At 41.4% G+C, this 23,212-nt stretch overlaps 7 protein-coding genes across 7 annotated transcripts; 2 read left to right on the top strand and 5 right to left on the bottom strand.

Moving 5' to 3' along the window:
• Nucleotides 1-1,171: 1,171 nt before the first annotated feature.
• On the bottom strand, nucleotides 1,172-5,389 carry ATC70_006952 (uncharacterized protein; the record flags this gene model as incomplete). Its single annotated transcript, XM_064826218.1, has 1 exon — nucleotides 1,172-5,389. One exon carries the CDS (start codon nucleotides 5,387-5,389, stop codon nucleotides 1,172-1,174), a length of 4,218 nt encoding a protein of 1,405 aa, XP_064676316.1.
• A 38-nt stretch (nucleotides 5,390-5,427) lies between these two features.
• ATC70_006951 (uncharacterized protein) lies at nucleotides 5,428-6,531 on the bottom strand (the record flags this gene model as incomplete). The annotated part of the gene is made up of 1 exon (XM_064826217.1): nucleotides 5,428-6,531. One exon carries the CDS (start codon nucleotides 6,529-6,531, stop codon nucleotides 5,428-5,430), a length of 1,104 nt encoding a protein of 367 aa, XP_064676315.1.
• Nucleotides 6,532-9,275: 2,744 nt separating this feature from the next.
• ATC70_006950 (uncharacterized protein) lies at nucleotides 9,276-10,454 on the top strand (the record flags this gene model as incomplete). The annotated part of the gene is made up of 1 exon (XM_064826216.1): nucleotides 9,276-10,454. The coding sequence occupies one exon, from the start codon at nucleotides 9,276-9,278 to the stop codon at nucleotides 10,452-10,454; it is 1,179 nt and encodes a 392-aa protein (XP_064676314.1).
• A 415-nt stretch (nucleotides 10,455-10,869) lies between these two features.
• bet5 (Trafficking protein particle complex subunit BET5) lies at nucleotides 10,870-11,560 on the bottom strand (the record flags this gene model as incomplete). Its single annotated transcript, XM_064826215.1, has 3 exons — nucleotides 10,870-11,269; nucleotides 11,344-11,407; nucleotides 11,476-11,560. 3 exons carry the CDS (start codon nucleotides 11,558-11,560, stop codon nucleotides 10,870-10,872), a joined length of 549 nt encoding a protein of 182 aa, XP_064676313.1.
• A 1,208-nt stretch (nucleotides 11,561-12,768) lies between these two features.
• ATC70_006948 (uncharacterized protein) lies at nucleotides 12,769-14,175 on the top strand (the record flags this gene model as incomplete). The annotated part of the gene is made up of 3 exons (XM_064826214.1): nucleotides 12,769-13,394; nucleotides 13,453-13,767; nucleotides 13,827-14,175. The coding sequence occupies 3 exons, from the start codon at nucleotides 12,769-12,771 to the stop codon at nucleotides 14,173-14,175; spliced, it is 1,290 nt and encodes a 429-aa protein (XP_064676312.1).
• An 829-nt stretch (nucleotides 14,176-15,004) lies between these two features.
• ATC70_006947 (uncharacterized protein) lies at nucleotides 15,005-16,506 on the bottom strand (the record flags this gene model as incomplete). Its single annotated transcript, XM_064826213.1, has 3 exons — nucleotides 15,005-15,789; nucleotides 15,963-16,337; nucleotides 16,503-16,506. 3 exons carry the CDS (start codon nucleotides 16,504-16,506, stop codon nucleotides 15,005-15,007), a joined length of 1,164 nt encoding a protein of 387 aa, XP_064676311.1.
• A 1,945-nt stretch (nucleotides 16,507-18,451) lies between these two features.
• On the bottom strand, nucleotides 18,452-18,667 carry TSC2 (Tuberous sclerosis 2-like protein; the record flags this gene model as incomplete). The annotated part of the gene is made up of 1 exon (XM_064826212.1): nucleotides 18,452-18,667. One exon carries the CDS (start codon nucleotides 18,665-18,667, stop codon nucleotides 18,452-18,454), a length of 216 nt encoding a protein of 71 aa, XP_064676310.1.
• Between the last annotated feature and the right edge of the window lie 4,545 nt (nucleotides 18,668-23,212).

Here is a 23,212-nt window from a genome sequence, read left to right as displayed (position 1 = left end):
ATGTTACACTCAAAGAGTTACCTAAAATGAAGAAGAATAGGGCTGGTTTCAACTTAAATCAGAATATTATTGTTGAGCTCAGAAAGATGCTTGAAAAAAAGCATCTCTGGTCATGCGACAGTTTATGCGAGATATTCAAAGGCACGATTACATTGCCATCTAGCCAGGGTTTGAGAGAACATTTGCTGTACTGTCTAGCCAAATTTCACGAGTAGACAAGTCATTGCTTAAGAGAAGAAAGCTCTATAACGCATACACTTTAGTATACGAGTACCCCCCAACGTTTCGGGTTCTATAGCTTCTCTTCGCTTTGGTGAGAACCAAACTACGCGACGGCGTCTTACGCCGCCAATCGCTCTGTTCCATGTCTTTGAGATATCAGTAAGCTTCAACCAATATCCTACTGGTGCAGACCTCTTGAACTTATACTACTACAAGAGAGCCCTTCACAACTGCAAATATAGCTCTTCCATAATGTTCCACGCCTGTATCAATGGAAACAACTCATATACGGGCACATAGTATACTATCAATATCTCGTATAACTCAAATGTGTACAAACCACAGCAAGAGTTGCGTGTGTTCAAGCAGTGATTTCTCGAATTATAGACCGATTCAGGTCGCCAGAGTAGTACCAAATAATTGCTCTCATCTAGCAGTAACTTATTGACACCTCTGCTCAACTTTTTTGGGACCTAAAAAATATCAATCCAATTCGCCTCAAAAGCATGAGGTACCCCTCATGGTTTTCATTGAAAATCAAACGATCGCATTTTTGACCCCATAAACGAAGACTTTTACTATGGTATATGTTGAATCAAAACGTTTCTATCGATTCAAGGCAGCCCCTGAAAGGACTTTTGTGAGATATTCATATGCAAAATTTCTGCATTTTCGCCGAAAACCTCGTTTCTTATTTTTTGAAATTGCTCAATAAGTTAACATAAAAACCCTATTAATATATACATCATTAAATGCGCCTTGGAAAGTACTCCAAGAAAGCTTAAGGAAGGATTTTTTTTGTAGGGGAGTTGTACTCCATTTTTTATTTAAAGTCCTCTAAATGTCATGATGAGGGAAGAAGAAGACTGGATATATTTTTAAAGGCAAGGAAATGAAAAAGGGAAGCAAGGAAGTGGAATACGACCATAAAATACGTGGGGGTACATACTTACAAATCAAACTGTAATTCCGATTCCAAGCGAGACAGAGAACGGGCAATAGATGTGTTAACGTTGAGGGTGACAAAAGGGACATGGTCGAAGATGGAGCGCCAGTGGGCTTGCCATATACAGAGTAGACTGGTAGCGAAAACTTGGTAAACGGTAAGCTCTGGAAAAGGTAAGGAGGCAGAGCGAGTGGGTTCAGCTATGGATAGAGTTTGAATGCCGTGGAGGAATGGGAGAAGGACGTCGTCGGTCATCGGTGTGTGGGATAGGTATGTAGTGGCAAGGAACCGCCATACAGCGAGTTTGAGAGGACAAGTAAAGAAGAAATGTTGGATATCCTCCGGGCTCTGGGTCAAACAGAGAGGACACGAAGGTGAAGGGTGAGTTGTGGGGATGAAGTGGTGGAGGATCGATTTGGAGGGAATTTTTCGATGGATAAGTCTATACCATACAGTTCGGGATTGTAGGAGAATAGGTAGTTTCCAAAAGAGGCGCCATTGGGAGGGGGAAAGAGGTGAAGTGTTGATGGTGGGCATGTCAGTGGAAACCAAGTGTTTGTAGTATTGAATACTGTTGAGTGGCACTGTTGAAGGTAGTGGTGTTATAGGTTTGATAAGACGGCGAATGAGTGGGCGGATGTTGTGGGGGTTGGCACCAAAGGAGGCACTGGTAAATGAATGGCGAGGGGCCTGACGGCAGAGAGCGAGAAAGAATGGTTGGAGGTAGATTTGGCCTTCCTCAATCCAACGGGCAACTCGATGAGATATTCTTGGATAATGGCAAAACTCAAGGAAGGTCCAGTTTCTAAGACGGATCACTTGTAAGTCGAAGTCAAAGGTAAACACATCTATTGCGAGCAGTTTCTGGACGGCGTGATGTCGGTCAAACAGTTGATCTGGAGCTGTGAAAGAAGAGAAATGGGGGTGAGTAGAAGGGAGGGTATGTAAGATAATTTCAAGGAAAGGTAATGATAAACCTGTATGAAAATCTAAGTGACAGGTTGTGAAGGAACGAGGTATTCGATCCATGGTGGTAATGACATTGGTGAGTATGTTAAGGAAAGCTTGGTGTGGACTGGGTCGATGTTGGAACCAGATGGTTTGTCGAGCAGCAGGAAAGAGTAAGTAGTAAAAGTAATCAGAGAAAGCGGTAGAGTGGAAATACCATTGCAGGGAGTACTGGAGGAGTGGAATGCTTGGGGTGGTGTATGTCGGTAATAGTGGTGAATGACAGGCGGCTAAAATGAGGGGGCAAATCCAGCGCCATTGGAGAGCTTGTTGTTGGACAATGGGATCTAAAACTTGGAGGCCGCCATGATGGCGAGGCTGTTGAAGGGTTCTAAAGGAAAGTTTGGGGAAGATACGAAAGTTAATGAAGGAGGACCCAAGGCTGCGTAAGGAGAGTAATTGAGCTTTGGTGAAAATAAAGTTGCGCATGACATGCCAGAGTTTCGAGAAAATGAGTGTGTTGAGAACGGTAGCTCTTCCACGAATGGAGAGGTTCCGTTGGGAGTGAATATGGATGCATTGTTGGATATTGTTGTAGAGTTGCTGGAAAGCGAGGTTGCGTTGGGATAAACTGGAGCATATGGGATAGCCAAGATATGTTACTGGATCAGGAGAGGTGCGGTCATGCATTTGGTGGATTTGGTGAGTAGCAAGAAACTCGCGCCAATCTGGTTGTGGTTGTCCAGAGAGCGAAATGGCTATAGTTTTCCTGTAATTTAGTAGTGCATTCGATGCTTTCTTGTATGTATTGATAGAGTCCTGCAGAAGAAGAAAATCCGAAAAGTTCTTCAAATAGACTAATGTGTCATCTGCATAGGCTAGAATTTTGTACTTAATTGGATTGCGATGGGTGGGAGAGACTGAAGGAGTGTTGCGAGGGGAGTCTGGCGGAGGGGATGAGTTGGTGAGGCTTTCGGTTAGATCGTCCACGTCGGCAGTAGGTGATGGATGTGGTGGGGCTTCTTGTTGTACATGGAAACCCTCAAAAGTATGGTTTTGTTGAATGGAGCGGAGGAAAGGGTCAAAAGCAATGTTGAAAAGGAGGGGACTGAGTGGATCACCTTGGCGAAGGCCTCTTTCTTGAGGAAGAGGTGCCTTGGTGATGTGGCCATTAATGTTGATCTGAATGTTAGTGGAGAAGAAAAGTGAGATGATACAGTGTGTTAAAGATTGTGGAATACCAAATTGGAGCATAATGTGTTGAAGATATTCGGGATGAATACGATCATATGCTTTTTCTTGATCCAAAAGAAGAGCAATGGTGGATGAATGGTTGGTAGTAGCTAGGAGTTTGGTGGTCTGTAATGTGAAGCCGTGCTCGCCAATGAAGCGGTTCGGCATGAATCCAAGTTGTTGAGGGCTGATTAGTTGTTGCATATGTGGCATCAGACGCTGGTTGAGCAGGCGCGTGAAGATTTTGGCATCGCAGTTGATTAACGAGATGGGACGAAAATTCCTCAGGTCTGTGAGATCGCCCTTTTTAGGGAGCAGGCACATGCAAGTAGTGAGCCAGCTGTTGGGAAAGATACCGAGGGTAAGAGCCTCCTTGAAGACGGCATGGGCAAGTTGGGCTGTTTGTTGGTGGGATAATAGCACCGCTAGGATTTCATAGGGTAGGCCATCCGTACCTGGGCTGCTATGGTTGGGCGACCGCTGTGCACCAGTCATAATCTCGTCGATGGTAAATGGCGTCTCCAAGGTGGGTTGGCTGTTTACTGGGATCTGTGCTGAGGCAGGGATGGTGTTGCAGAGTTCAGAGATGCTGGTATAATCTATGGAGTCAGTAGTATATAGCTTACGATAAAAACATACTGCAGCATCCTGCATAGTCTCTGCCGTATCGCAGATGGAGTGGGTGTCTGGATGTTGGAGAGCTAACATGGTGCGTTGAATTTGTCTAGTGGCGATTGTGCGTTTGAGGTATCCGGCAGACGTTTCACCCTGTTCACGCCACATTTTACCCGCACGAATGGTTTGTTGGATGGAGATCTCCTGCTGCAGATCGCTGATGAGTTTCTCGATAACGGGTAATCGTTCTCGGAGAATGGCTGGTTGATTCTGATATCGTTTGAACAACTGGTTGCGTTTCCTTTGAAACCGTTTGAGCTGTCGGTTGCGCCAAGAGCTGTGGCGGCGACCAATGCGACGGGCAATGGTTTTCACTACGGCCTTGAGTGCATCCCATTGTGCTTGAGGGGAAGTACCTGGTTCCTGGAAGAACTGATCTAACGCCTGGTGGATTTCGGTGACGAAGTACTCGTTCTTTGCTAGCTGGGGATTAGCTCGCCAAAGTCCAGTACCCTGTTGAGAGGAGGAGAATTGAAAGGTGGTATTGAGGATGGCATGATCAGTCCATTGGGAGCACATGAAATCAATGGAGGACGAGTGTAGTTGTTGAAATAGCGTTGGTGAGCAGTAGACATAATCGATGGTCGACCGTGAGATCCCGCGACGGAATGTTGGTAAAAGTGGCCCATCATGTTTTGAGTGGGTACATTCGATGAGGTGATTGCTGAGTAAGTCATGCCAGCGATGTTGAGCCAGCATGGCAGAGTGGTGGTGGGGTTGATCTGACTGTATAGGGGGAGAGAAAGAATCAGTAGTATAGTTGGTATTGTCAATGGCATAAGAGGTAGCATGATAATTAAAGTCACCTAGTATAATCAGAGATTCACGATCCACTGCAATCGTGGATGGTTCCTCGGTAGATATTGGAGGTGGCTGGATGTCAATGGTGATGGGAAAGGTGTCCAGAGCCCAGGTATCGGGGTGAAAGAGTGGAATGGTAAGCAGTTGTGAATAAAAGTGGGCTCTGGACGACGCCGTGGCAGGAGCATAAATATTAACGAGTGTGATGGGTGAAAAGAGTGCATTACAGTGTGTTACCTGACACACTATAATCCGGTCATCAAGGGTAACGTTGAGCGGTTGGATGATGATTTTTGGGTTGAGGGATACAATACCGCAGTGGGATGTCCAGATGCTGGTGTTGGTTTGAAATTGCATATTCAGTCGTTCACGGACTGATTCGGTAGCATGGGTTTCTTGGAAGCATAGAATGTCATATTTCAGTTCAGGATTACAAAGGAATCGTACAAATTCGGAACTGGTGGTTGGGTTGGAGAGCTTACTGAGACTTCGACAATTGAGTGAGCCTATCTTAATAGTTGATCTATAATCTGTCATAGGTGGGTTAGTAGCATAGTGTGTCATAGAGGGGGCATAAGGGTGGGGATTCATATAGTTACTAATTAGGTCACGGGGGCTGAAGTCTCGTCAGCTCGGATAGTGGTGGTGTTAGTGATGTTTGCCTCGCCCATGGTGAGGTCTTGTTCAGCGGCGGTGGGTGTAGTATTGGTTTGTTGACGCTTGTAAGCTGGGACATAAGTTGGTTTGATGGACTTAGCTAGTTGGGCATACTCGTCTTCAGGAATGAAGTGTTGCTTGAAGCAGAAGAAGCGGGCCACTGCCAGTTGGTGGTGCGGATCCTTCAAACGCCCGATGATGACCTTCAATCGAGCAAGGAAAAGGCGGCGACATTCGGTAGCTAGGAAAGTAGGATCAGAGTCGGTATACTTGGGGTCACGCAACGTGGTGGTGTCCATGGGATCGAACTGGATAGGTGCCAACTCGTACTTGGTCAATTGGGCTTCCAAGGATGGGATGTAGTCTATGTGGACGAGAAGGCCACAAACATGACGGTCGGGGAAATGGATATCCAAGATTCGCTTGTTGTGGATGCCCATAGCATGGAAGTTATCCCTCATTTGGCTAATGGGCGAAGGGCTACGGTTGGGAATGTAGACAAATCGGTAACCATGGTTGGGTGACACGACCGAAAATTGACGAGCAGCAGCAAGACCGGCATCGTTAACATTAAGGTTGAGAGGTTGAAGCCTCTTTCGAGGTATGGTTTTAGCTTTGGGACGTTTGACGGCAGAAGGGTCCGCTTGTTTCTTGGCGACGTCGGCAAAAGAAGGTTGGGCCACAGTAGTTGAAGGAGGTGAGGCAGCAGTCGATTCAGGGGCAGGGAAGGTCTGCGGAGCTTGCTGTGATTCAAGTTGACGAATCCGTTGCTGAGCATCCTCTAATTGTTTTTTGGTGTGATCCAAGGAGGAACGAAGGACCATGTTCTCCTGGATGAGAGCTTGCATCTCAGAGATTTGGGATGCTTGACTATCGAGGCGGGCGTAAATGTCCTTGAGATAGTCAGGGAGATTGGGGACGGAGTGAATGTTGAGGTCACTCAGTGAAAGAGGGGAAGGCTGAGCAGGGATCGTCGTGGTTGAAGCTACGTTGGGCACGGCTACGGGAGGAATAGCGTTGGCAGCAGGTGGTAGGGTGTTCTCGGCCATGGCTTTGGTGATGGAACGGGTGAGTCGGGTTGTAGCTGTTAACTTGGGACGAAGACTAACAGATGAAGGAAGAGGGGTAAGTGTTTGTCTAGCTAACGTGGAGAGTCGACGTTTAGTGGAGACAGACGGGATGGTAGATGTTGTAAGACGACTCTTGGCGGTTGTAGAGACTGGCTTGGATGGAGGAGTGGGTGTTTTACTGCTTGGATTTGTTGGGGTTTTCACTTTATTTACTTCTGTTATTATTTGTTTTATCGCGTTAATAGTGCTGTTTTCGGGGTTTGAAAGGCCCTAAAAACAATTTAGACGAAAGAAAGGTGTGCTTAAGGAAGGATGGGATAATCTTCACAGTTCATATAGTCAAATATAACAAAATAGAACAATCAAGTCGCAGAATGTTCAGAAATCAACGAATCGAGTCAGAAAAAACGAGCGGCAATTAAAATAGTTTTTGGCTGGTGGTGCTGCCAAAAGTGCCTTTTTCATGCAAAAGATTGATGTCGATGAAGCGAATAAGAAGAGGATTACTTGAATGGTGTGCTTAATGTGCCACAATTTCTCAGACAGAACTTTTTGTCACTGGTAATCAATAACTACAGACGATGCTTATGGCTGAAATATAAGCTTTTAATATACAAATGTCTCAATTATGGAGTCTGAGGTATTATGCTGAACCTGCATAATGATTCTAATTGTATAAAATCAAGAAAACGATGTTGTTTTTAAAAAGAACTGTTCTGAATTTTAAGATATTGACACTTAGAAAGGCTCTATTTTTGGCATGATGAGCATTGGAAAATGTATTGAACTCATCAAACTAGGTATGGTGCATGAATTAGACATTGGCTTCTGACTATTGATTTGATTTAAACAGTTTTGAAGTATCAGCCAGATTGAGATGTAGCTTTGTAGGTAAAGCCGATTGCTTGTTGGTACATCTTGGAGACCGACACCCTTACAGCAAACTGTAAACTGATTTTGAACATTATTATGAGCAGTATATACTTTTATCATTTAAATAGCATTTAACAAGAGCCTTTCATGATGATTGCAGTTAGCGTTAAAAAGCAGAGGATGAGATCCATTGATGGCGCTTTGTAGAGGTGGAAGCTCATAGACTCGTGTGTCCCTGGCGTTTGAAATGTAGTATGCCTAATTTCCAATAAACCGGCATATCCAACCAGAAATGTCCTGAGAAATCATTAGCTTTGAATAGTACCTACTAATAGGCTATGAGTGTCAATTCGACATGTTGCCAAGTCAACAGTATTTTTTTAGTGAAATTCTCATCACTTACTAGCAAGAATTAGTGAGATTGTATGCATGTAGAAACTTGATCAATGAAATAATTGCGGGAAATACGTGAAATGATCGACATTGGGGTTGATCAAATGATTAAAAACTTGACCAATCTATGGGTGAATGGTATTCTTCCATTTGCTGACCTGAAATTCCCAAAGCTTGGTAGAAACCCCTGGCCTACTAGATGGAAATAAAAGCTCGGCATAAGAATAATGATCGCATAGGGGTTGAAAGGATGTGATGCTTTTCTTGCACCAAGAGAGAAGACTTTCTTGACTAAAATTACGTTGAAGGAGCGCATTTGTCTTGCGTGTGAGTGTGATGCCGAACCGAGCTTTCTCTTAATGCATTTCTGTGTATGACATGAAAATTGTATTCCAGTTTCAAGTGAGTCGAATCGGATGAATGAACTTTGTATGGAAACTTGGCTCTTTCATTGTTTCAATTTCAGGAAAAAAGAGTGTTATACATGTCTGTCTTGGCGATGCTATTAGCAGGGCCAAGATTCATGATTCACTGACTCGGGGATGATGATATGATCTAAGCAGATACTGCTTGGCTTTTCAACATGGCTGTATTATGCGCATTCAATATAGGGCAACTAGCATGAGCTCTGTGTTGGATTAGCAAGGGATGAGAATGACGTTTCCTTGCGCAGGGAATTAGTAATTGAAGCGCACTTGTTATTAAATCATTCTGGTACTTGGCAATTTAAGTGTCTTTAATGCGCTCAAAAGAGTATTTATTACTGCGGGCATTGATTTGCATATAGAATAAACAGCTATAAACGTACAGGGTGGGAATGTCAGGTAGTCATCTGTTAAATCTGAAGGATCACAAACAAAGAAACAACTAGTTGTTATACAGTCACATTCCATTCAAAGATCCAATGAAGTGGAGTCTCGGACGCTCATACATAAGGGAAGCAATGCATGTCTATTTGCTAGACTTTATTTAGTTATTCACTTGATGCCAAGGTCCACAAGAAGGAGGCATTACAGTAACCCATAATGACAACGACTGCAAATTACAATCATCCATCTTTTTTTAGATCTCCTCTCTAATACAGAAATAGCCATCGTTTTGTACAACCGAGAAACTAAACATTTCTTGAGGCGGTTCATACAAAACGTCGATTGCAGTGCTGTTTCCTTATAGCACCTGCTTTTTATCTTGCGAAAATACACTGCTACACAACTTTAGGTACATGGAAATAAATTCAAAATATAGGGGACCCTAGAACTGGAGCTGCAGGTTGCCAAGACATTTAATCTTCTTTTTCAACATTGGATATTTGTGCCAAGAGTGCTGTTGTTCAAATGGTTTCTCTAATTTCATGTCGATCTTTTTTTTTTCTACATTTTTTTTTAATATATAAATTGCACTGTTCATCTCTATCAACATATTTCGTTCTTTTCCTTTCAACACTCATTCAACTCAACATGCAAGCAATTGATATAACCAGCACGAATGCTACTACAACCTCTAATTCCAGTAGCGAGAAGAAATCTGTGCTGCCAACACCTCCAACGTCGCCTATAGACGCACAGCCCACTAAAAACAGCAGAAAACGTGCCTATTCAATCTCGTTTCTAAACAATGAACCTACCACGGCCACTAAAAAGCAGAAATTTGACTTGAACTGCTTGAAGTCCTTCTTGGATCGAAAGGGGTCGCCCAATACATGCGACGAGCAATTCAAACGATCACTGTTAAGCTGGGCTTGCATTGGACGATCGACAGAAGCGATCAAGAATTTACTAAGCCTAGTCCATTTGGATATCAACATGAAGACTGGACCCAATAAATCAACTGCTCTTCACGAAGCTTGTATTATAGGCTTCACAGAAGGCGTAGAATTATTACTGCAACACCCAGACATCGATATCAATGCCGTGGATAATCAAGGCCAAACAGCAGTTCATTGTGCGACCCAAGCAAATCAAACAGAATGCCTAAAAATTTTATTATCAGCCGGTGCTCGTATTGATCTCATTTCTCAAGGTCGCCTTGCCATCCACACTGCCATTTCATACGGCTTTCAACAATGTGTGTCCCTCTTATTGTCAAAAAGCAAGCGCCATGATAACAACCCTACCCAAACAGATATGCTCTGGCACCCAAATTCATTGGATAATCGCAGTTCCATCGAGTCTGCCATTGTCACCGGATTTACGAGTACACTGCAGTTGCTTTTAGATCAAGATTCCGTTACAAAGAACCCTCCACATCAACGCACGCCTGGGCTTGTCTTATTATCCGTCGTATGGAATCGCATTGAATGCCTTCAACTATTGATTAAGCGCGGCTGTATCATTGACAATGACAGCCTCTTGAACGCTGTACAACAACGCAAAATTGATATGGTACGTGAACTAGCAGCAGCAGGGGCAAATCCATGCCTGTCTAATGGCCAGAATCCTTCCTTTTTGTATGCTGCGAACCACGGCTTTTTGGATATGATTCCTTTGGTGCTCACTCTTGATACTTCCAAAGATTGCATTCAACAGGCTTTGTTGCTGGCTTCCTCCATGGGTCTCCGGGAACCAACTACCAAGGCCGTTGTATATACATTGAAATCGCTAGCTGCCAAGAAACTTGCCACATCATCCACCTTATAGATAAAAAAAAAAACCAGCTTACTTATACACCATCCAATCACCTCGACACATTTCATATATCCTGTATACCTTCTTTCTCCTAATAATCCTTCTAGTACAAGAGTTTTCTCTTTTTCTCTCTCTTCATGTAGTGAATATCTATATATACTAATAAAAAGCATACAAATTAACTGTAACATTATACAAACAACTCACGTAATGACTCTTTATTGACACGTTAATGGAGATACATATACACGAAAAGGAGAACAAGCTGCAATAAGCAAGCGTTAATGAAAAGGAGTTCTTGCTACACGTAAATAGCACACTTACTACTAGTACGAATGCAATCATTGCCATGATTCTTGTATTCTTCCACCACATTGTTCTCTATCAACAACCGTATGATTATATCACATCTTACTTCATTCAGGCATCAATTTACCTTGAGTAATGTGCTTCTCTTCTTGAATGCGAATGCTTGTTGACTGAGCCCATCAGTCCTGTCCACCAAGATGTCAATGCGCTCTCCTCTTTCCATCACTCGCTCGATATTGTGCGTCATGACATCCTTGACTTGGTCAATTTCACCTTGCACTTGCCTCAACTTATCAGCATTCTTGTCATTGCTGTAGAAATCCATCTGCTTTTCAATCACTTTGTTGAATGCACTCATTCCGTAAGCAGGCGCATCTAGAATCTGTGCTTTAGTGTAGTTGGCGAGAATCTTTGACTGAATATCTTGTAAGAACACAAATGGGATGCGACGACCGAAGGATTCATGGGCCATGCACATGTATGTGATGCCGCCTTCTGAAATGTAGTGAAATAAGTATCTAGTCAAAGTGAACATGACTAAGTTTGCTCTTTCTCTTCTCCAAAAGTGCATGCAAAGATGTAAGGCACTCACCTGTCATATACGTAGGTTAATTTTGAATTATTAGGTGGTATCTTGTCTAAAATAGCCTGTACAACTATACAATTTGATGGTCAGTGTGATAAGGCTGTGCAAGGTGGGTCGTGCGGTATCCTATGTTTATACCTGTCAGATCATCAATGTCTTTATCGGTTTTATATTCTGCGACAATGGTGGTGCCATGTGCAATCAGTCCATGTATGATAGCCATTAATTTGCAAAAAAAAGAGAGAGAGAGAGAGATTGCCAATTTCCATTACATGACAGTGGCATCATTTAAACCAAATCCTGTTCCAAATGGACTGTTTTTCGGTATTTAGCTGTTGCAATTTGTTGGGCCACGCAACAGGCATCTAGAGTGTCCTTGATTGAGATCAAGATGCCATTCAGCATGGATTCAGGGTAGAAAGTTGATTGATCTGAATGCCGAAATGCGGTTTCTTCATCAGTGCACTTTGTTGGACTTGAGGATGCTGCTTGCTTGAGCACAACGCTAGCATCTAGCGGATATAGTGCTTGGTATATGTATACAACCGAAGCCTCGGATTATGTTCAGGTTTTTGATCGTTCCCATGGTCAAATGTGAAGGAAGTCTGATTTGCGTAGCCCAAATCCCGCGATTGTCTGTAAGAGCTCGTCCTGCTGCAGTATTGGCTCAACCATTTCATGAACTGAAAGGTATGTATGATGAAGCACATTAGCTCTCCTTTCTAGAGCAGTTTCCAGTCATCGCCAGGTTAAACCAAGTAGGCTAATACCAAATAGCATCATTTTGGCACCATTTCAGCAAGAGTTTGTCTTGATACTTCATGCAACTAGGTTTGCAATCCCGGGAAGAGGAAAAAACCGAAAACAGTTCCTGTTTCTTGTCTTGCTGTATCGAACTGGTGTTTGCTTTTACAGGTCGATCAAAGCATGGATCGCTTATCATGGCATTATGATTCTAACAAACATGGCACCATATGAGGAAGGTGCCCAAATGAAAACATGAATTCAGGTGAGCAATGAAATCTATTAATAGTCTCCTTTTGAGTGGCATCGTGAGAGGGTGCTGTGCGTTTTCCATGAATCATCCATCAAAGGCAATACAAAATGTACTCGAACATGTCCTCAATCACGTCACATGGTTATATAGCTATTCATCATATCGCTCAAACATGTTACTTGACCCCGTATTGTTTATTACTCGTATCTAGATGAAACGATTTGCAGTATATGGTGAAACGAGCTACCTGATCATTTATACTGGGGAAACACAACCATCAACTGACTGATTTGCAATGACATCACATTGACCAATCACTGCCTTTTCAATTGGTTTAATTCCCTTATTACGAAACAAGTAGAAAAGCATGAAAGGAGGGAGGAGATTTTCTCTCTTTTTACTCTTTTACCTTATTTTACATTTTTGTTATTGATATGAAGTTCTCCATTTTGACCGCTGCCTTGCTGATGGCTGGCTATGCCACTGCTGTGCCCATGATCAACCCCACCTCCTTCAACGATGGCTCCGTAGCACCTTTATACGCTCCTGTTGAGACCGAAGCTGTGCGTGGTTCCTACATTGTCGTCCTCAAGAATGATTTGGATGCCAAGCAGATTGAAAACCATGCTGAATGGATTAGCAGTATGTCTGCTGCTCATGCTCTTAACAACGGCGATTATTTGAATGAATACGATCACGGTATCAACCACGTTTATGAGATGCCAAACTTCAAGGGTTATTCTGGTAAATTTGATAAGAAGCTCTTGGATGCCATCCGTCAATCAGATGAAGTTGCCTACGTCGAAGAAGATTCTGTCGTTTATGCCAGTGAATTGCAACGCGGTGCTCCTTGGGGCCTTGCTCGTATCTCTACACGTGATCGTCTCTCTCTTCGTAACTTCAACAAGTATAACTACGATGCTGATACTGCTGGTGAAGGTATTAAGGTGTACGTCATTGATACTGGTATCAATGTGAAGCATGTTGATTTCGGTGGCAGAGCTGTTTGGGGTAAGACCATCCCCAAGAATGATGAAGATGTTGATGGCAACGGTCATGGGTAACTATTCGAAAGTTGCATTATATATGTGTTTGATGCTAAACTATGCCTATTTTAGTTCTCATTGTGCAGGTACTATCGGAGGAAAGAAGTATGGTGTGGCCAAAAAGTCCATCCCTGTTGCCGTCAAAGTATTGGCTTCAAATGGTAGTGGTAGTATGTCTGATGTCGTTAAGGGTGTTGATTGGGCTACCAACGAGTATCTCAAGGACAAGAAGGCTGCTTTGCAATCCAAGAAGCCTTTCAAGGGTTCTGCTGCCAACATGAGTTTGGGTGGTGGTAAATCTCCCTCTTTGGATGCCACTGTCAACGGTGCTGTTGAAGCCGGTCTTGTATTCGCTGTTGCTGCTGGTAACGATAACAAGGATGCTTGGTAAGTGTGTTGTCTATGCGATCCATGCATGAAAACTAACCTTATCCTAAAATCCACAGTAATTATTCTCCTGCTCGTGCCGAAAAGGCCATCACTGTTGGTGCCTCCACTATCTTTGATGAACGTGCGTACTTTTCCAACTTTGGTGAATGTGTTGATGTGTTTGCTCCCGGCTTGAATATTGAGTCCATCTGGAACTCCAATGATCATGCTACCAACACCATCTCTGGTACTTCTATGGCCTCTCCTCATGTTGCTGGTCTTGCTGCCTATCTTTTGGCCCAAGCTCCCGAAGGTACCACTCCCAAGGAGATCAAGAAGCAAGTCCTCGAATTGGCCACTCGCAATGTATTCAAGGAACTTCCTGCCAAGACTCCCAACCTTCTCATTTACAACGGTTTTGAGTAAATCATTGTATAAACATCGAGTAAATTATATCGCTTCTTTCGTTCTTCTACTATAGTATCCCCCTTTCCTATTCATCTTTTTTCTTGTATTTTCGGAAAAATATACTTATTGTCAGCATCCTTGATGGCATTTTGCTAATGAAACTTGTAACTTGATTGCACATTCGCTCTGATCATGTTTACTATTTGAGTAATATTGTAACGTGTTGATCTTGGCGAAATGCTTGATTCGAGAGGCTCAAAGACTAAGTTAAATTCATGGTTTTCGAGGTTCCCAAGAAATTATTCAGAAAAGGACACACCTGTGGCAATTGTCAGCGGCAACAGCGATGTACCTAATTTTTTTGCAGCGATATCATCCAGAATCAATCATACCACACAACAGTAACGTATGGCTACAAACATATCGAATTCCTTCCCTTCTGTGAGAGATACTTTGCACCACTGCCATTATCCGAACGCTTTCAAGTGAACGAGAATACATTGTTTGCATTCATAATGTAGGAGTGTTATAGATCAGTTCACCGTACTTTCTTTTCATAATACTATTCAGCAACAGATGCATTATGATCTTTTATGCCAAACCCCACCATTCAGGAACCCTATACAGCACAACTGCACATTGCAACTATTATTCATCCTTAACAACTCATCCATAGGTTTAGTAACAAACTAAGGAGCGGATAGAAGAACAACAAGACTCCCTGAAAGACAAGATTGGTTCATTCCTTCCTTCGTCCTTCACTCTGCGCTGTTTTATTAACTATCGACAATTCATACTTGACGAATGTTTCTTTGTTTCCAAGAGAGGTTGCAGTGTCAGAATAATCTTACAGCATTTGAAACCGATTGATCGACTCAAAAAGAATGAGAGAAGAGCACCATACACTACTGGCGGTGGTCACCACACCAGGGTCAGTGCCTTGAACGATAGTGTTACTGTCAACAGCCAATGGCTTTGGCATGGCATCAGCAGCAGCTTGATGTACTTGTTGACCGTGGATCCTTTTGTTCAAAATGTACATCTCACTGGGCATTTGCTTTATCGATGACTTCAAGCTTGACACTTTCATGTACAATTCATCGCAATCACTTCTAGCATCATTCAACTTTTTGTATAACTCAAAGTTCATGCTGTTGTGCTTCTTCTCCCAGGAGCGCGATTCATTGCCACAGTCCATGCGATGTCGTTGCAGTTTTGAAAGCTGCCTTGACAGTGACGACAACTGCTTCTTTGTTTCTTTGATATCACTGGAGAGTCTTTTCACCTTGTCCACATCAGACTTGGAGGCACTCGACCTGTTCTCACCCGATTTGGAGCCATTGGAGCCATTATTGTGTTTTTTCACTCTTGAACCCACCAGATGAGCATTGTATTGGTCTTTGAATTTGATATAATGCTTGAAGTCGAGCTTTTGTTCTTTCAGAATTTTCTTGATCTTGGGCACGTCAAAAATTTTTGAAAAGATATCCTCCTTTGCTTCTATTGATTTGATCATTGAGTAGGAGGTGAATGCAGATTTGTCCTTTTGGTAAATGTGGTACTGTTTGCTGAATAATAAGTACAAGGTTACGGGATCGAGCGCAATTGCCATATTTTGACTCGGCGTGCCCTCTATAGTTGGAAAGAGACTTCTCGCGTTCTTCCTTGTAAGGCCAGGATGGAAAGTAACAAGAATATTGCGCAACTGAAACAAACCAAACCACTTGTATGGAGGGGGGGGGAATCTTGCTTAGGAACAAGAGATTTGATGGCATTGATGATCGTGCAGCAGCAATCAAGGGCACTAGCTGGAATAGAGTCTCTCTTATCGTGGTACAACTGCTTCTTGATGTATTCAGAGGAAATATCACCTTTGATGGAGGGGGATTGGCAAAGCATCACGGATACAGACGTCAAAGCACTGATCTCCTTGGCTGTCAAATCACGACTCTCCTCTTTCTCTTGTAGCTCATCATCCATGACACTTTCCAAATCACTGTCGTCACTATCAAGCAACTCAATGTCTTGCTCACCATCCGTAGTAGACAATGGTTGCGGTGAAGATGTTGTTGACATGTGCGAACTGCCTTTACAGGAAACTGGAGATGGTGCACCAGTAGTTGTGGCAGCAGCAGGTTCCTTTGATTCTGGATTCTTCTTGTTGTTTGAAATGATGATGCCTAATTGCTTGTCAATGCATTGATCCACCCAAAGATCACAGTCCAAAAGCCAAAAAAGCTTTGCCTTTCATTGTTGTCGTCTTGGGTATTTGAGGCATGATTATCTGTCCATCTATTTCCAAATGCCGATATTGTAATTCTGGTAGATCATTACATTCTACATACCCATTTAGAGCATAGATATGGTATCTTTGTTGTAGACAGCAACCGTCAACAGTGTCCAGCTAAGCTGACAATCATCTCGATCAATCTGAGCAAGTTGTTAGATTCAAATTTGCATGATATCATTGACGCACAAGTTATGAAAATACTGTATTCGCGTATTTCAGAAAGTGAGATTTGCGCTGTAGAATTAGAATAAAAACTTCTATCACTTAGGAATTCAGTTCCTTACAATGCAAAACATCAGGGACATCAGACAGAGCTATAATTTATTTACTTCCAAGGCAATACAACCCACTAGGCGTTATATTTAAGCTAAATCTATCCAAATTTAGCCATTTTGATGCACAATAACTCATGCTACAAAGCGTTGTGGACGCTTGGAATAGGGCCAAACGCCTCATATTGGCCACGCTTTACTTACTGAGCTGTATCTCAGAATTTTTTGGGTCATTGCGAACCCATGAAAATCCTCATTTTTTTCATGTGTACTAGTAAGGGAAAATTCTTAAAAATCAAACAATCGCGTTTTTCATCCCAAAAAATGAAGACTTTTTCTATGATACATATCAGATCAAATTGATCGGAAAGATGCCATGCAACACTGGAAACTGTTTCTATGAAACTTGTATATGCTAGATTTTGACATATTGACAAAAACCCTGTTGTTATGTTAAAATACAATGTAAAATTGAATCTGCCAAAGAATTACACTCTTATTGAGAATGCATCCCAAGGATGCATTTATATACTTTTTCATTATGCTAGGGTTTACAGCATGACGATGAACTATAATAAAAATAGGTTTACTATCTACCCAACAATTGATTTGTAAATCATGATTAGCATGATTTAACCAAAGGACCTAAGAATAGCCTAAAACCTTTAGTGTGAGACCTTGCTATAACATTTGATATAACACCTGATCATTATTTTTGGTCTGAAAGCTGAATATAACCAGCATCATTCGATGCGCCTTTATTGACTCAAAAATGCATTAGAAAGTAAAGTATAACATCGACAATTTTTATAGTTAAATTTAACAAAAACGTTTGTTTTTTTAAAAAAAATTTTGTATATTGATTGAGCCGCGTACACTAGGAGGAATGGGTCGAAGTGAAGAGGCGGGCGCAATTGAGAAGAAATACTATAAGAACATAAGATACTAATTAATCTAATCTAAAGAACTATCTAACTACAAGAGGGAATGGATTTGGTCCTCTTCCACTGTCTGGCGAACAGTGGAGCGGATATTCTCCAGAATCGCCTCAGGGACAAGGATGATGTTTGCAGTGAAATCGGGTTTAAATAGATTTCACAAAAAAAAATAAAAGCAATAGTAAAATACAATAGAAATCAGCTGTATTTTATTTGTGTATAAAATGAACTGAAGATCCTGGAATTGAGTAAAAAAAGAAGAGTATTTATACATTTGCATCTAGCTTGTAGGATTAGTGATGATAGAGAGCAATAGGTGCTGCTATTGCGATATCTGGCAAATGTTGTTGATGTTTGATTTAAAGTGGTAATCAATGCAGGAGCACTGGCCATAAGGGTCGATTTGAGTAACCTTGATGGGCTTGGGTGAGCTATCGTCATAGCATGATTTAATGTAACCTTGATGGTTTAAAGTGTGATGTTTGTTATTGAAGCATGGAATCCTTTATCTGGGATATTGTGCAACTATGGCAGCAGGGCATAGTTGTCATATTTGAATATGCTTGTTATTGATTTAATTCTATTTGGATAAAGATACCATCACCTATTACGACCATCATGGGTGTGATTGAATACACTGTGATCAGGAGTGATTCATTCACACGATGTGCGATATAAGCGTGTATCTTTACTTTAGTATTTTTAAATGGGTTTTTGATGTACATTTGAGCGCTTTCATTAATAGATCCAAATAGCATGAATTTGAATGAGTGCTATTTGATGAACTTTAGTTTTCAATTAAGTTGCGTTTGGGTGGCTATTTCATTACAAGCGTCACCTTGAGAGCTACCTTGCTGGGTAGCAGCAGTTCGATTATTGGAATCACCCTGGGGACCACCAGATGCAACGTCTTGGCCTTTTCCTTCGGCACCACCTTTGTTTCCAACTGGAGCACCACCAGGAGTTACTTTGGAGCCACTTTGAGTACCCTTTTTACCCTCTTTGGCCATCTGAGAGCCCTTTCGGGGTTTGGTAGGAGAGTTTTCCACCGCACGGGCCTTGTTTGGGCTGTCATTGCGATTACAGTTCTTCACAACATGTCCAGTTTCAAAAACGTTTGAAGAATGTGAGATCAAGTCAAATTTGAACACAAAAATACCTGATTTATCAGAAACAAATTATTTATAAAGAGAGTATGAAATTAATCAGGTAAAGAATATCGTTTATTACATTGAAAATAAGATGGTTTATATACTATTCGAATTGAGGGATTTGATGTGAAGATAAGGTACTAGATGGGTTGATTTGGGTGATAGTATATAGATCCAATCTATTATCCTGAACATGCCATGATATGGATCGTAACTGAATCGTGTTTCATGTCAAAGTTTATGATCTGATGTGATCGGTGCTTGAACTGCTTGTTTCTACGCATTTGGAGATCCGGTTTAGAAATGATACATCATTACCCACTGCACAATGTCAAATTAAAGTGCAGCAGGAGTCACTACGGCTGCCACGGCAGAAGACTGAGGCCTAAACTACTGGTCGTGACGTCGAATAGGGCGCCCTCTCATTTTTCCATAACGTCGTTTTTTTTACCCTTTTCGCAAAACGTGTTTAGTATCTAAACATATTGGTTTTGGAACCTTTTTGATTGAAAATAACACTCTATCATCTGATAACATGGATTTGCACTGTCAAAAGTACTTGATACTGCTTCTTTGAGATGGAATATAGTAGGTGTCATTTGATAACGAGCACAGAAAAATGTAGAACGAGCACTAATCAAATATGTTTATCAGGTTTTAATTTTTTTTTGCCTGTTTGACGTGGGTGCTGCTGCCATTACTTCTTTGCTATCTCTGCTGCCTGCTTCTTTGGTTTGTCATGCCTAGTGGTTGCTTTTTTGGTCTTTGTCTGGTCTCTGCTGGTGGCGTTCGTTCTTTGGCTCTTCCATGGTACTGGTGTTGCTGCTGCTGCTGCTGCTGCTGCTGCTGCTAATATGGTTTTTCCCGGTCTACTGTATTTGGTGCATGCTCGTTCTGCGGTCTGTCTCCGGTAATTGCCTATACGCTTCTGGTGTATTTATGTCTGTGGTAAGTGGTATGTATCCTATTTCTTGCGGTCGCAATGATATAAACTTCTTTGAACGTTTGTACTGCTGCTTCCTTTCCCGCGATAATGCATTCATGCTGTTTGCTTTATTGCCTTTTCTTTCTTTTTTGCTGGCTGTGATATGATCAGCTCAACAAATACTTGCAATGTTGTTGCTTCGTATTTACGAACAACAAGCATGACACACTGCTATATAATTGTATTACCCTTCTTGTGATACTATGTTATATAACCGTGGATTGTTGTTTGTGTTGCCTCTGTCGCTTCACATGAAAACAACATTGGTCTTCATGTTGTATTACAACACTTATACTGCTGCTACTGTTGCTCCTGCAATTGTGCGCATTTGTGTTCTTTTACATCATCAGACTGTTATCATGCACATTGCTCATGTATATATTTTTGTTGCAATAACAAGAATATAATAACGTGAACATTTTTAATGTTTTATTCATAACGTACTATACTTCTATAGTTTTATTATGTTCGCTTCTTTTATTATTATGTTTCTTTGAAGCATACCTTTTTTTACGTTGTGTGGATGTGCCTATCCCTGAAGCTCAACAAGACTCTATCCGAGGCTAGGAGGTAGATAGGCTGCCTCCACTTGGTTACCGCTACTTACTTTAGTGATGATTGAGGGTCTCAATGCCAGTATTTAAAGCTAGGTGGTGTAAGTAAGGCATGCTCTAGCACCTGGGGGAAGTTTGATGATAGCGGCGGCTATATTGCTATTATAACGGCGCTTAAAATTTTGCCTCACATCAAAACAGAGGGAAACCCTCGCAATTTTTTTTTAGGTCAGCGGAGTTTTCAAGCAATCTGATTGGCTCGGAGGTTCAGGGACCGAAGGATTCTAGCTAGTTTATCTCCTATTGATCTGTCATTTATTATAATTTTGTGTTTGCAATAAAACGGGTATCTAAACAGTTGCAATTTAAGTTCTTTTATATATATCCTAAAGCAAGACAAGATGCAATTATTCGATCTGGCATCTATCACACAGCTTTATGCGAGGAATATTCTTTAATAAATTCATTATGTGAGGAAAGCCATATAGGTACAGCAGTACACTAGGTGCCAGGTCCTCCCAATGCCATATGCCTTGCCAAACATATATGTCGTGTATGATTGATTTCAAACGTATTTGAATCTCATGGATTGCTATCTTTTACCTCATATTATCAGGAATTCTGAATGTACAAAAGTACAGTATTTTCAATTTTGAAGTGTGGACTATCCACAATCAAGTTTTGGGATATTATTATTGATGCTAAAGCCCTGAAAGTAACATGCTTCTATAGCTAAATTCTGCGAGGTTAACGATAGTGTGGTTGGTTTTTAGATCGGATGGTGGGCTGTTATCGAAAAACGGATGATTCTCGAAAGAAGACAATTCGAGCAAAAACTGTGTAAAAACCATATCGGAAGCTGTTAGATGCAACTGATTACGAGCCATACTTCGATGGATTAGATGCTGGAATATGTTGTAGTAGAACTGCTAGGTTGAATCTTGCTCTGCTGTGGGTTAACAAAGGTTTAAACTGTGCTGCGCGTATTTAGCAAAAGGAGAGGATTGCTTTTTCACGGTCTATGATGAAACTCGAGACATTACAACAGGACTAAAATATATGGACGTTGAGAAGCTACTAAACATATGATGGGGCTGCTTTCATTCGCTACATTGATCGTGAAATGATTAATGGAGAGAAATGTAACGAAACCAGTATAAAAAAAGCAGTGTTTGGACGCTATTTCTTGATCAACTACCAAATCAGCCTGGCTTTTCCATTCATTAAATGTTGCTCCTCTCTATTTGCTCTACAAAGTGAGTTTTCGATTGGGCACCCAAACTGGAGTTTTTATAGCGGCAAAAACACAATACGTTACGAAAGCATCTACCTGTATGGTGCTCAGGTCTATAAGATTATTTCAAGGCATGATAAACGAATATCAGTACTCAAAAAGAATCTTATTTGTGCCACTGTAGTAAAAGTTAGCCTTGAGCGACTGTTTTTAGAGAGTTTGGCAGCAAAGGCTGGCCTGTAGGGTGCTTTAGATCGATTAGGACAGATGCTACAACTTGGAGTAGGTCCTCAAACAACAATTAAATCTTGGGTTTACGCAATGAATACTATTACAAGTTGGTTTAATAGTAGATGCTTTCTTCAAAAATCATCCAAAATCATAAAAGAAAGCCAGCCGTTCGATACCAGCGTAGGAAAAGCTATCCAACGTGATACCATTCGATGCGCATTTCAAGTCTGTACAAATATTTATGAATTAAAAACAGTGGTTTCTAATGAACATAATACATTTGATGAATGAAAGAGTGCAGTTTGATAAATTTGAGATCATCAAGTTGATATAATAATCAGTTGTCTATTTTATCTGAAACAAAAGCACAGACAGAGCGTCTAGTTTGCTTAATTATCATTGATCTCTGGTCGATGACTATTACTACATTGAGATGAAATAAATAGCGGACCAATAGAGCTATATTGATTGTAGGTTGGACTTGTTGAAAGATCACTTAAGTCATTATAATTCATATACTATAGGTAGATCTTAACACCTTAACAGTGGGGAGGTAGAATCTGTTATATCCCCCCCCCTGAGACCTCTGTGCATATACAACTGACTGGACCTATAAAAACAGATATGATGTGATACAGTCAACATCGCCAATGTTGCTACATGGTGATGGTGGCTTGAAGGGAAGGCAAACGTAGCCTAGGATGCATACAAAGTATCAGCATCGTTTGTCAGAAGGATTGTTGTAGGCTGCTTTGATTTCAATCTGCCGCAAGAGTAGGATAACTGATGCTCAATCTACACTTTTGCCCGCTGAAAGTACGATTTACTCACTGATTAAAATCATCGATCGTCTATTTCGTTTCATTATTTTATGTTCTTTTTTATTATGGCATCACAACAGCACCACCAAGATGGCTTTGTAACCAACATGACCCTTAATGGTTTAGCTTACTTGCTATGAAAAGCTTAATTAAATGGAATACAATATTAACCTTATGCATCAAAAGCAAAACCAAAAGCCATCATATGGCGTAGTTAACATTCATAATGGAAAGGCATGGCTCCTCAAAATAGTAGCTTGAAGAGATCAGATGCTCATGACACTATTTCTGCCTGTGAATCATATAACAATCGATCAAAGTTAAAGCTTGAGCAAATAGTAATACTGGTGTTACGCTGATGGACTAGAAGCAATTCAACCCTAACAATGTGTATCTAAGCCCCCCCCCCCCACACACACACACACATTGACCATTTTGCATCAACAAGTTCATTAGAAAGCTTACGTATTCAAATGCATGCATTGCCAAACGAGCCGTATTGAATCAGATAGTTCAGCCACGCAAACAATCCAATAATACAGAAAGTTGCTGTAGATTTCATTTATACCGCGATGAAAC

The sequence above is a fragment of the Mucor velutinosus genome (assembly GCF_035048745.1).
Source record: "Mucor velutinosus strain NIH1002 chromosome Unknown tig00001549, whole genome shotgun sequence".
Taxonomy (NCBI): domain Eukaryota; kingdom Fungi; phylum Mucoromycota; class Mucoromycetes; order Mucorales; family Mucoraceae; genus Mucor; species Mucor velutinosus.
This window is presented reverse-complemented; position numbering and strand designations above follow the sequence as displayed.